Here is a 12,350-nt window from a genome sequence, read left to right on the forward strand (position 1 = left end):
CCTGCCAATCTCTCCACCCTCCTCTCATCTGTGCCAGCCAGGGGTAATCATTCACTGACAGCAGGCAGGGAACTGCTGGGAAACACACCCCTCTGCTCCTGGGGATCTATTATAGGGTGGGGTAACTTACCCCTTACAGGGCAAATAAACTTTGGGACTGCTGCACCCTCTATCTGAGACAGTTATAATTTGCACCGTGTCCCTTCCGTGCACTCTGCGTCCCCTCCTCGGTGCACCCTGCGACCCCTACTCAGTGCACCCTGCGCCCTCTACTCAGATGAACAGCAACTCCTCATAGCCTTTGTATCCACACTGACCTCACACCCCAAACTTCTCATCCCCCAGCCCCTGCCTCCCCCTCCCCTCCTGTCTCCTCCCCCTGTGTCCGGGGCTCCCTCACATGAGGCTGGGGGTGATCACACTCCCTGACTCGGATCAGTGGCTGCAGCTTCTCCGGCTTCTGCGGCTCTTGCGCTGGAATTTGGCTCCTGGATCCGGGCTGTGGGTCTGGGTCTGGCTGCTCTCTGGATGGATCTGTCTGTGGGATGTGGATGTGGTTATCCCGGGGACATCTAACTGCTGAGCTGCTCCGTGACCCGTAACAATGTTCTATGTCACCTTGTACTTCGTGCTGCCGCTGATGGGTAAGTGCTCTGTGCGTGTACTTACCGACTGAGCCAGGACACCATATCCCTGTATACACCGAGCCCGGGCAGTGCCAGGATACAGAATATCCCTGTATACACCGAGCCCGGGCAGAGCCAGGATACAGAATATCCCTGTATACACCGAGCCCGGGCAGAGCCAGGATACAGAATATCCCTGTATACACCGAGCCCGGGCAGAGCCAGGATACAGAATATCCCTGTATACACCGAGCCCGGGCAGTGCCAGGATACAGAATATCCCTGTATACACCGAGCCCGGGCAGTGCCGGGATACAGAATATCCCTGTATACACCGAGCCCGGGCAGAGCCAGGATACAGAATATCCCTGTATACACCGAGCCCGGGCAGTGCCAGGATACAGAATATCCCTGTATACACCGAGCCCGGGCAGTGCCAGGATACAGAATATCCCTGTATACACCCAGCCCGGGCAGTGCCAGGAGAGAGAATATTCCTGTATAGACTTAACTCGGGCAGTGCCAGGATAGAGAATATCCCTGTATACACCGAGCCCGGGCAGAGCCAGGAGAGAGAATATCCCTCTATAGACTGAGCCCGGGCAGTGCCAGGATAGAGACTATCCCTGTATAGACTGAGCCCGGGCAGTGCCAGCATACATAATATCCCTGTATAGCTTGAGCCCGGACAGTGCCAGGACACAGAATAACCCTATACAGAGTGAGCCCGGACAGTGCCAGGATACAGAATTTCCCTGTATAGACCGAGCCCGGGTAGTGCCAGGACATAGAATATCCCTGTATAGAATAAATGTCAGGATACAGGATATCCCTATATAGTCTGAGCCAATGCAGTTCCAGGATACAGATTATCCATGTACAGAATAAGTGCCAGGATAGAGAATATCCCTGTATAGAGTGAGCCCAGGCAGTGCCAGGATACAGAATATCCCTGTATAGAGTGAGCCCAGGCAGTGCCAGGATACAGAATATCCATGTACGTACTGATCCCGTGCAGTGCCAGGATACAGAATATCCCTCTATAGACTGAGCCCGGGCAGTGCCAGGAGAGAGAATATCCCTGTATAGAGTGAGCCCAGGCAGTGCCAGGATACAGACTATCCATGTACGTACTGATCCCGTGCAGTGCCAGGATACAGAATATCCCTCTATAGACTGAGCCCGGGCAGTGCCAGGAGAGAGAATATCCCTGTATAGAGTGAGCCCAGGCAGTGCCAGGATACAGACTATCCATGTACGTACTGATCCCGTGCAGTGCCAGGATACAGAATATCCCTCTATAGACTGAGCCCGGGCAGTGCCAGGAGAGAGAATATCCCTGTATAGACTGAGCCCGGGCAGTGCCAGGAGAGAGAATATCCCTGTATAGACTTAACCCGGGCAGTGCCAGGAGAGAGAATAACCCTGTATAGACTGAGCCCGGGCAGTGCCAGGATACTGGATATATGCAGTATAGAGTCTCTGGAGGAACGGATACAACCTTTCCACATACAGCATGGCATTGTCATACGTCTCATGTTCATTGTGTGTGTAGGAATACTTTATTGTAGCACTTGGGTACATTGTGTGTGTATGTATACAGTATTGTAGCACTGGGGTACATTGTGTGTGTATGTATACAGTATTGTAGCACTGGGGTACATTGTGTGTGTATGTATACAGTATTGTAGCACTGGGGTACATTGTGTGTGTATGTATACAGTATTGAAGCACTGGGGTACATTGTGTATGTATACAGTATTATAGCACTGGGGTACATTGTGTGTGTATGTATACAGTATTATAGCACTGGGGTACATTGTGTGTGTATGTATACAGTATTGAAGCACTGGGGTACATTGTGTGTGTATGTATACAGTATTGTAGCACTGGGGTACATTGTGTGTGTATGTATACAGTATTATAGCACTGGGGTACATTGTGTGTGTATGTATACTGTATTGTAGCACTGGGGTACATTGTGTGTGTATGTATACAGTATTGAAGCACTGGGGTACATTGTGTGTGTATGTATACAGTATTGTAGCACTGGGGTACATTGTGTGTGTATGTATACAGTATTATAGCACTGGGGTACATTGTGTGTGTATGTATACTGTATTGTAGCACTGGGGTACATTGTGTGTGTATGTATACAGTATTATAGCACTGGGGTACATTGTGTGTGTATGTATACAGTATTGAAGCACTGGGGTACATTGTTTGTGTATGTATACAGTATTGTAGCACTGGGGTACATTGTGTGTGTATGTATACAGTATTGTAGCACTGGGGTACATTGTGTGTGTATGTATACAGTATTATAGAGCTGGGGTACATTGTGTGTGTATGTATACAGTATTATAGCGCTGGGGTACATTGTGTGTGTATGTATACAGTATTGTAGCACTAGGGGTACATTGTGTGTGTATGTATACAGTATTATAGCGCTGGGGTACATTGTTTGTGTATGTATACAGTATTGTAGCGCTGGGGTACATTGTGTGTGTATGTATACAGTATTGTAGCGCTGGGGTACATTGTGTGTGTATGTATACAGTATTGTAGCACTGGGGTACATTGTGTGTGTATGTATACAGTATTGTAGCACTGGGGTACATTGTGTGTGTATGTATACAGTATTGAAGCACTGGGGTACATTGTGTGTGTATGTATACAGTATTGAAGCACTGGGGTACATTGTGTGTGTATGTATACAGTATTGTAGCACTGGGGTACATTGTGTGTGTATGTATACAGTATTGAAGCACTGGGGTACATTGTGTGTGTATGTATACAGTATTGAAGCACTGGGGTACATTGTGTGTGTATGTATACAGTATTGTAGCACTGGGGTACATTGTGTGTGTATGTATACAGTATTGTAGCACTGGGGTACATTGTGTGTGTATGTATACAGTATTGTAGCACTGGGGTACATTGTGTGTATGTATACAGTATTGAAGTACTGGGGTACATTGTGTGTGTGTTTGTGTATGTATACAGTATTGTAGCACTGGGGTACATTGTGTGTATGTATACAGTATTGAAGCACTGGGGTGCATAGTGCCAGTATTGGGGTATTCCCAGTTATAGACTGATCCGCTGTGAGTCAGCTGCTGTGTTATAGAAGTCATATTGTCTACGGTGATTACAGTATGATATACACCGGCCTCACGTGCGCTGGGGGTGCGGTGATTAGGGGGTCCCTGTACTGATACATTGTTATTATTACAGTATGATACCCTGTACTGATACATTGTTATTATTACAGTATGATACTCTGTACTGATACATTGTAATTATTATAGTATGATACTCTGTACTGATACATTGTTATTATTACAGTATGATACTCTGTACTGATACATTGTTACTATTACAGTATGATACTCTGTACTGATACATTGTTATTATTACAGTATGATACTCTGTACTGATACATTGTTACTATTACAGTATGATACCCTGTACTGATACATTGTTATTATTACAGTATGATACTCTGTACTGATACATTGTTATTATTACAGTATGATACCCTGTACTGATACATTGTTATTATTACAGTATGATACTCTGTACTGATACATTGTTATTATTACAGTATGATACCCTGTACTGATACATTGTTGTTATTACAGTATGATACTCTGTACTGATACATTGTTATTATTACAGTATGATACTCTGTACTGATACATTGTTATTATTACAGTATGATACTCTGTACTGATACATTGTTACTATTACAGTATGATACACACCTGCCTCATGTGCGCTGGGGGTGCAGTGATTAGAAGTCAGTTATATGAAATATATTCAATTTGAGGTGAACAGTTCGGATCCGCAATATTTTTTCGCCGATGCCGTAATTTTCGCATGTTTTGCTTTTACTCCGTATTCAATTTGAAGATGCAGTGTACTAGGCAAAAAAGTTTCGCCTATGAATGGGAGGCAGAAAAAAGTGCAGAATTGGGGTTTTGGGGTGTAACGTTGCGGGAACCCCTGTGCAGCCTTCAGACAGTCCCCCAAAGGTAAACTGTGTCAAAAAATAAAAAAAAAACACTAAAGGACACCCCAAAAAATTACTTTGAAAAAGGGGGCAAAAAATAAAAGTTGGGGTACAAAGTTAAAAACTAGCGAACTTGACTTTGGGGGGTCCCCAAGTATTCCCCAGGTGTTTTTTTTATTGCAGCTGCCTGCGGCAGGTGGATTTTTCACTAAGTTTTCAACTTCACTTTAGCAACTTTTAAATATGCTGACCCCCATTTTCAAGTACCCCAAATTTGCTGGGATAAGTTATTTTCAGGAAAAAAATACTCCTGAATACTATTCTACACCACGTATAGAAAAACGCTATTTAGCAGCTATTGAGCCCATTTAAAAACACCAAATACTTTCAGCAAGCCAAATCGGGGGGTACCATAGGGAACCCCCATGTCAGAGCATCTTTTGGGGGGTGACAGGCTGATTTCCCCAAATCTGACATGACTTTCCGCCTGTTCAAATCTTGCCGGGTCCCGTTTTCGCGACCTTTCAAGTTGAATACGGGGTAAAGTGGGCACGCGCGCGTTACTCTTCCGCCTACAAAACAGGCGAAGTAGGCGAAAAGTCCGGGCCGCAAAAAAGTATCGCGGCTCGGCTCAAATTGAATACGGCTCAGTGTATAGGTTATACAGTCTGTGATGTTCCCAACGGGGATGCGGATAGCTGGCTCTCAATTACCGTGTTATCCTATGTACTCTCCTGTACAATGACAGATAGACAGGAGCCATAATGTATGTTCTACAGTCTCTGCATCTGGGTAACTAACTATTCTAGGGTCACGTTGCTTATAGATGTCACTATCTATTCATTTATCTATCTATCTATCTATCTATCTATCTCTCTAGTTCATATCTATCTCTCTATCTCTCTATCTATCTATCTATCTATCTATCTATCTAGTTCATATCTATTTATCTATCTATCTATCTCATATCTAGCTATTTATCTCATATCTATCTATCTATCTATTTATCTAGCTCATATCTATCTATCTATCTATCTATCTATCTATCTATCTATCTATCTATCTATCTATCTCATATCTAGCTATTTATCTCATATCTATCTATCTATTTATCTAGTTCTATCTATCTATCTCTCTCATATCTATCTATCTATCTATCTATCTATCTCATATCTAGCTATTTATCGAATATCTATCGATCTATTTATCTAGTTCATATCTATCTATCTATCTATCTATCTATCTATCTATCTCATATCTAGCTATTTATCTCATATCTATCTATCTTATCTATCTATCTCATATCTATAAATCATCTCTCTCTCTCTCTCTCTCTCCCTCTCTCCCTCTCATTGTATCTTACACACAAACACGCAACTTCAAGTGTCCTCCACATAACAGCCTCTTATTCAGCCTCCTGCTGAGGATAATGTTATCCGTGGTGATGGGCACAGAACTGGCATGCTGCACATGTTGGTGGGCAAAGATACAGGTCGAGAGGCACAGGTCCATAGTGATGGGCAAAGATCATTGGGTGGTGGGCACAGATCAGGGTGATGGGAAGAGAGAGGTTTTTGGTGCTCGGCTGAGGGTCCTTACATACTGCACATGCAGCGACACCTAGTATATAGTATTTACCAGGTGCTATTATTGCAGATAAATTACTTTGTTATGCCTCTTTTCAACCAAAAACCCGGGTCCAACCTGGGTTTTTGGACATGGTTCCAACCCAAGTTAGACTCTGTTTACACTGCACCTTCAATCTGGGTTACTCCCAGGACAGCCCTGTTCACTCTGAACCCAGGTCTGCCCTGCTAAACCTGTGTGGTCATAAAAAGTGGGAGGTGACTGCTCCAGATCCACCAATCAGCTCATTTTAGGCATAACCCAGGTCGTATAACCCGGGTAGTGCCGTTTACACTGCATCTTTACCCAGGTCCATCCTGGGTCCGACCCTGGTAGCTACCTGGATTGGATTGCAGGATCACTTGACCCGGGTTATTTTCAGGGACCCTTTTACACTGAGCTGCAAACCGGGTAGACCCAGCAAAAAACCAGGTTTTTGCTCTAGTGTAAAAGTTGCATTAGATTACACTCCTGGGACTCAGCATCACACAAAGTTACATAACTATAGTAAAGTATTATATAGTGCTACATTGCTGTTCTGGCCCCAGCAACAGTGATTGTGAACCCCAGGCAGGGGGCACCCCAGCAAGAGTGACTGTACTTATGGCAGGGGGCACCCCATCAGCAGTGACTGTACTTATGGCAGGGGGCACCACATCAGCAGTGACTGTACTTATGGCAGGGGACACCCCATCAGCAGTGACTGTACTTATGGCAGGGGGCACCACATCAGCAGTGACCGTGTACCCCTGGCGACAAGCGCCCCAGCAGCAGTGACCATGTACCCCTGACGACAAGCGCCCCAGCAGCAGTGACCGTGTACCCCTAGCGACAGGTGCCCCAGCAGCAGTGACCGTGTACCCCTAGCGACAGGCGCCCCAGCAGCAGTGACCGTGTACCCCTAGCGACAGGCGCCCCAGCAGCAGTGACCGTGTACCCCTGGCGACAGGCGCCCCAGCAGCAGTGACCGTGTACCCCTAGCGACAGGCGCCCCAGCAGCAGTGACCATGTACCTATAGCGACAGGCGCCCCAGCAGCAGTGACCGTGTACCCCTAGCGACAGGCGCCCCAGCAGCAGTGACCGTGTACCCCTAGCGACAGGTGCCCCAGCAGCAGTGACCGTGTACCCCTGGCGACAGGCGCCACAGCAGCAGTGACCGTGTACCCCTAGCGACAGGCGCCCCAGCAGCAGTGACCGTGTACCCCTGGCGACAGGCGCCCCAGCAGCAGATTTATCAATAGTCATAATGAAGAATAGAATGACAATGATTTTTGTCAGATTTTTATACAGTAACATAAAGTGTTTTACCTCATTGGAAAAGGGGGTACCCTTAATCCCTACTTCAGGCAGCAATTGTTACTGCTGTCCCCTACACATAATAAACCATAATGGGTTAGATCAGCGTTTCCCAAACTCCTTAATTACAGTCCAGGTTTTAAGGATATCTATGCTTGAGCACAGGTGACTTAATTAGTACCTCAGTCAATTTGATTTAATCAACTGGACTCAAGCATGGATATCCTCAAAACCTGGACTGTAATGGAGGAGATTGTGAAACTCTGGGGTAGATAAAAAAAACATCTGCCCTCCTGTGTGATACAAATAATGCAGAGCAGGGTTATGTCACCTTTCTTGGGAGGATGCAATAATCAACATGACCAGCAGGGGGCTCTGTTAGTCACAGTTGCTGCCTTCTGTTTTGTGTATACTGCAAATTATAGCTGTCTCACATCTATCTATCTATCTATCTATCTATCTATCTATCTATCTATCAAAAATCTATCTACAGATATGCCACATACTGTACACCTTTCCTCATATTGCACCAAATATTCCTGTTTAGCTTAAACGCTAATCCTAAGTAACCAGTGCACTATAAGTGAATTTATACTGGGCATACATTGTCCAGTTATCAACCTGGTCAGTCGATAATCAACTGATGGGGCCGATAATTCAACAGTGTATTGCTGAGACCGATCCGTATTTATCAGTTTATCGGACAGGCAAAATCATCCAGCATGTCTGATAGATTCGGTCTGCCGCTTCTGCCAGTGTAGGCACTGCCACGGCCAACCGCTCAATATTTTCGCTGTTCCTTTACAGGGGGAGATGTAGGCCACCATACGTACACCAATCTCGCTGGAGATGTAGGCCACCATACGTACACCAATCTCGCTGGAGATGTAGGCCACCATATGTACACCAATCTCGCTGGAGATGTAGGCCACCATATGTATATACCAATCTCGCTGGAGATGTAGGCCACCATTCATACACCAATCTCGCTGGAGATGTAGGCCACCATACGTACACCAATCTCGCTGGAGATGTAGGCCACCATATGTAAACCTATCTCAGAGCAGATGGAGGCCACCATACGTACACCAATCTCAGAGCAGTTGGAGGCCACCATTTGTAAACCAGTCTCTGTGGAGATGATGGAATGTGTGGCTGACACAGGGTTATACTGGCGTAGGAGTGTAACCCATGTGTCTACAACGAGTTTCAGCTTCATCATGGGGCACAATTTCCTCTTTCTTCCACTGCATATAGCTGAAATTACTCCTGGGAACGCTGTAATTTTCATGGCCATACTACCGTCTCTCTGTATGTGCAGTCAGTGCTGCTAGAGCACCATCCCCCGGGGCAGAATGTCCTTCCAGTGTGCAAATGACCCTAACACTCCAGACACTGAGCAGCTGAGGCTGAGGCACTATCTTAGTCTCCCACCATGCATGGAGGCAGGGCAGCTGCTGCAATATCTCTGGTGACAATCGCTAAACCCCTGCCTCCTCATTACTGGGGTTTATACATAGCACCTCCTGTGTTCCAAAATATTCTTCATCCCCATCTCCAGTATAACCCAGGAATACCTTGCCACAACAATATTTTATTCTATTGAAGTAATGGATTTTTAGTTGTGCAGCAGGGGGAGCTCTAGACCAGTCACCATTCACCTGATGTCTTTAGGGCAGTGTTTCTCACACTCGGTCCTCATGGAACCTTAACAGTGCATGTTTTCCAGATCACCTAACTGGAGCACAGGTGAGTTAATTGACTAACACAATAGAGTGTGCACCTGTGTTCTTTCTCCCCTGCATTGTACTACAAGTCTCAGCATGGTAGCACATCTTGTTAGGTTTAAAATGAGGGTGTGCAGTCCAAGCCCCCTCCCCTTTTCCACTATATTTGTGTATTTATTGTACACTTGAAGGCTGAGACTCCTTCTGTTTGATATTTGCACCCCACCCATCTGCCCTTAGGTGCTTTGGATCATCTGCACAAGTTCCTACATTGCTGCCTGCGTATTAGAATGGGCACTATTATAGGTATGTCCTGGTTACATAAGGGGCCATATGTAATAGGCTGAGGGTTCTCTCACACTTTTTAAACTCGGCCAATGTATTAGAGTCCGAGAACAAAGCAACAGAGCAACCTCCCATGTGTTTCAGAATCCAAAAACTCTTAGAATTTAGGGGGAGATGTATTAACGATGACATCGCCGTTGCGGTACATCCCCCCCGACTTCGAGTACATACCGCAGTTCATTACCGCGGTATGTACCAAGGATTTCGCAAAGGACAGCCCTCTCGATGAGAGCTGTCCTTTGCGATACGGCCGGGCAGAGGGACTTCCGGGTTGAACACCCAGAAGTCCTTCTGCGTATGCGCAGAAGGCCGCGGGCCGCGGGGGCTCATGGGAGGGATCCGATCGGATCCCTCCCGGCCCCGAGCGTCGCGCTAAGAAGCCCATAGGCTTCTATTGGGTAACGCCTCCTGAAGGTGGCGTTACCTAGCGACGCGAAGCAGCAGAATGCAGCGCATTCTGCTGCTTAATACATACGGGGAATGCGGCAAAGCCCCCGAAAACGGCATTTTCAGGGGTTTTACCGCATTTTGCCGTTAATACATCTTCCCCTTAAACTCATCCCGATGTTTTCCCATTTTGAAGATAAAGCTCCAGCAATGTGACAGGTTACTGCTAACTCTCACCCTATTACATTTGGCCCAATGTGCTGGGATGTTAGGGGCCCATCTTATGGGGTTCACCTTGATGTGATAGATTGTAAGCTTGCGAGCAGGGCCTTCCTACCTATATATCTGTCTGTTATTACCCAGTTTTGTTCTATTAATGCTTACAATTGTAAAGCGCAACGGAATATGCTGCGCTATATAAGAAACTGTTACTAAATAAATAAATGTGGTGAATGGGCAAACGTGTACCGAGAACCTCACTTATACTCCATGTTAATTGTGGAGTTTATCAGGATTATTTTGACTATTATTGTTCTGAGTACTCAGAGTATGAACCTGTGTTCTTTCTCCCCTGTGTTGTACTACAAGTCTCAGCATGGTAGCACCTCTTATTATGTATAAAATTAGGGTGTGCAGTCCTAGCCCCCTAACACAATAGATCTACAGGTGGTACTAATTATTCCTGAGGATACCTTGAAAACATGCTCTGTTAGTGTTGGATGAGGACCTAAGTACCTACTTGCCTACCCTCCAGAAACGGCTGAGAGGCTCACGATAATCGTATGGTGCTCCCAGCCGCGCGGAAAGTTGGGCAAGTCTCCCAGAGGCTGGGGCCACCCAATTCGTGTTAAATCGCATTATTGAGGCTCTGCCCAGACTTCACAATAAATGAGGCAATGTAAAGCGAGGGGCGGCGCTGCGATGGCGCGATTGTGTCACCAGAGCCCCAGACCCGCCCACCTGTGACGCACTCCCCCCCCCCCCCCCTCCGCCATACACAGTTGTATCACTCTCTGAGCGAGGTAATGACATCCCCAGGACCATGCAGCAATAGCCCGACTGCTACTTAAGAAGGTGGAAGTAGGAATACATCACCGACCGTCTGTGGTGACAGCCGTCCAATAGGAAACCACTTCAGCGCTGCTGCCCTCTGCTAATAATCTCTGTGCCCCACAGCCAACCAGGCTATAACACCTCTGACAGGCAGGGTATGCTGGGACTTGTAGTTCCAGAGCATCTAGACAGCCTGATTCAGGACAAGAATAGGACAAAAGCGAACACACTGTATGGATTAGTTACTGTTACTATAATACTGTATATCTATTAAAGTCAAACATAGAAGACTCTTTTCTCTGAATTTGGTGCCAGCGCTGATATTTCCCCAGAGCTGAGTAAGACTAGTACAATGCAACTATCATATGTACCAAGTGCACCCCATTGCTTTTAGATTGTAAGCTCCTCTGGCCAGGGCCGTCTTTACCCTTTGTTTGATGTCATTGTGTGTTATGTATCTGTCAGTACTTTATGAATAAAAGATAATACTAGTGATAGAGTGTTAGTGCTAACGTCAGCTTGTGTCTCTCTGTGCTGCCCCAGATTCCCTTCTGTCTGCGGAGGTGAGGCGGCCGCCGGCCGGGGACAGGCTGGACTGTGTGAGAGCCAATGAGCAGTGCCTGAAAGAGCAGGAATGCAGCACAAAGTACAGAACTCTCCGCCAGTGTGTGGCTGGCAAAGAGACCAACTTCAGCAAAGTCACAGGTCTGGAGTCCAAGGACGAGTGCAAGAACGCCACCGAGGCCCTGAAGCAGAAGTCCCTGTACAACTGCCGCTGCAAGCGTGGCATGAAGAAGGAGAAGAACTGTCTGCGGATATACTGGAGCGTGTACCAGAGCCTGCAGGGTAAGTTCACCCGCGATGCCGGGTTCCACTTTGCTAACTAAAGACCCGTACCCATTCTATGGGCTAAACCAATATCCAGTCTATCAATTCCCAGTGTCATCACTGAGGTATGAGGCAAAAAGTGCCTTATGGCTCAATGTCCTTAGTTCTTCCTCGTCAGGCTACATCATGTCTTAGAGGTCTATTCACTAAGCCTTGGATGGAGATAAAATGAGCGGAGATAAAGTACCAGACGATCAGCTCCTAACTGCCATGTCACAGGCTATGTTTGAAAAATGCCAAAAGCTGGTTGGCTAAAGGTGCATACACACACAACGATTTTTTGAACGATTATCGTTAAACAATATCGTTTAACGATAATCGCTTGAAAAAATCATTCACTTTCTGAGTCAAACGATGAACGATTATTGTTCATGCACGTTCACGTT

The 12,350-nt window shown here is 46.2% G+C and overlaps 1 protein-coding gene across 1 annotated transcript in view; it reads left to right on the forward strand.

The window, feature by feature from the left end:
• The first annotated feature begins 220 nt into the window (after positions 1-220).
• The window catches only part of GFRA1 (GDNF family receptor alpha 1), a 239,581-nt gene continuing 227,451 nt past the window's right edge, over positions 221-12,350 (forward strand). Inside the window, exons 1-2 of the mRNA XM_088466456.1 lie at positions 221-644; positions 11,620-11,922. Coding sequence (XP_088322582.1) covers positions 605-644; positions 11,620-11,922 — 343 coding nt within the window. The 5' untranslated portion in view covers positions 221-604. The remainder of the gene's footprint in view (positions 645-11,619; positions 11,923-12,350) is intronic.

This window comes from Taudactylus pleione, unplaced genomic scaffold (assembly GCF_031769625.1).
Source record: "Taudactylus pleione unplaced genomic scaffold, aTauple2 ptg003137l, whole genome shotgun sequence".
Lineage (NCBI taxonomy): Eukaryota > Metazoa > Chordata > Amphibia > Anura > Myobatrachidae > Taudactylus > Taudactylus pleione.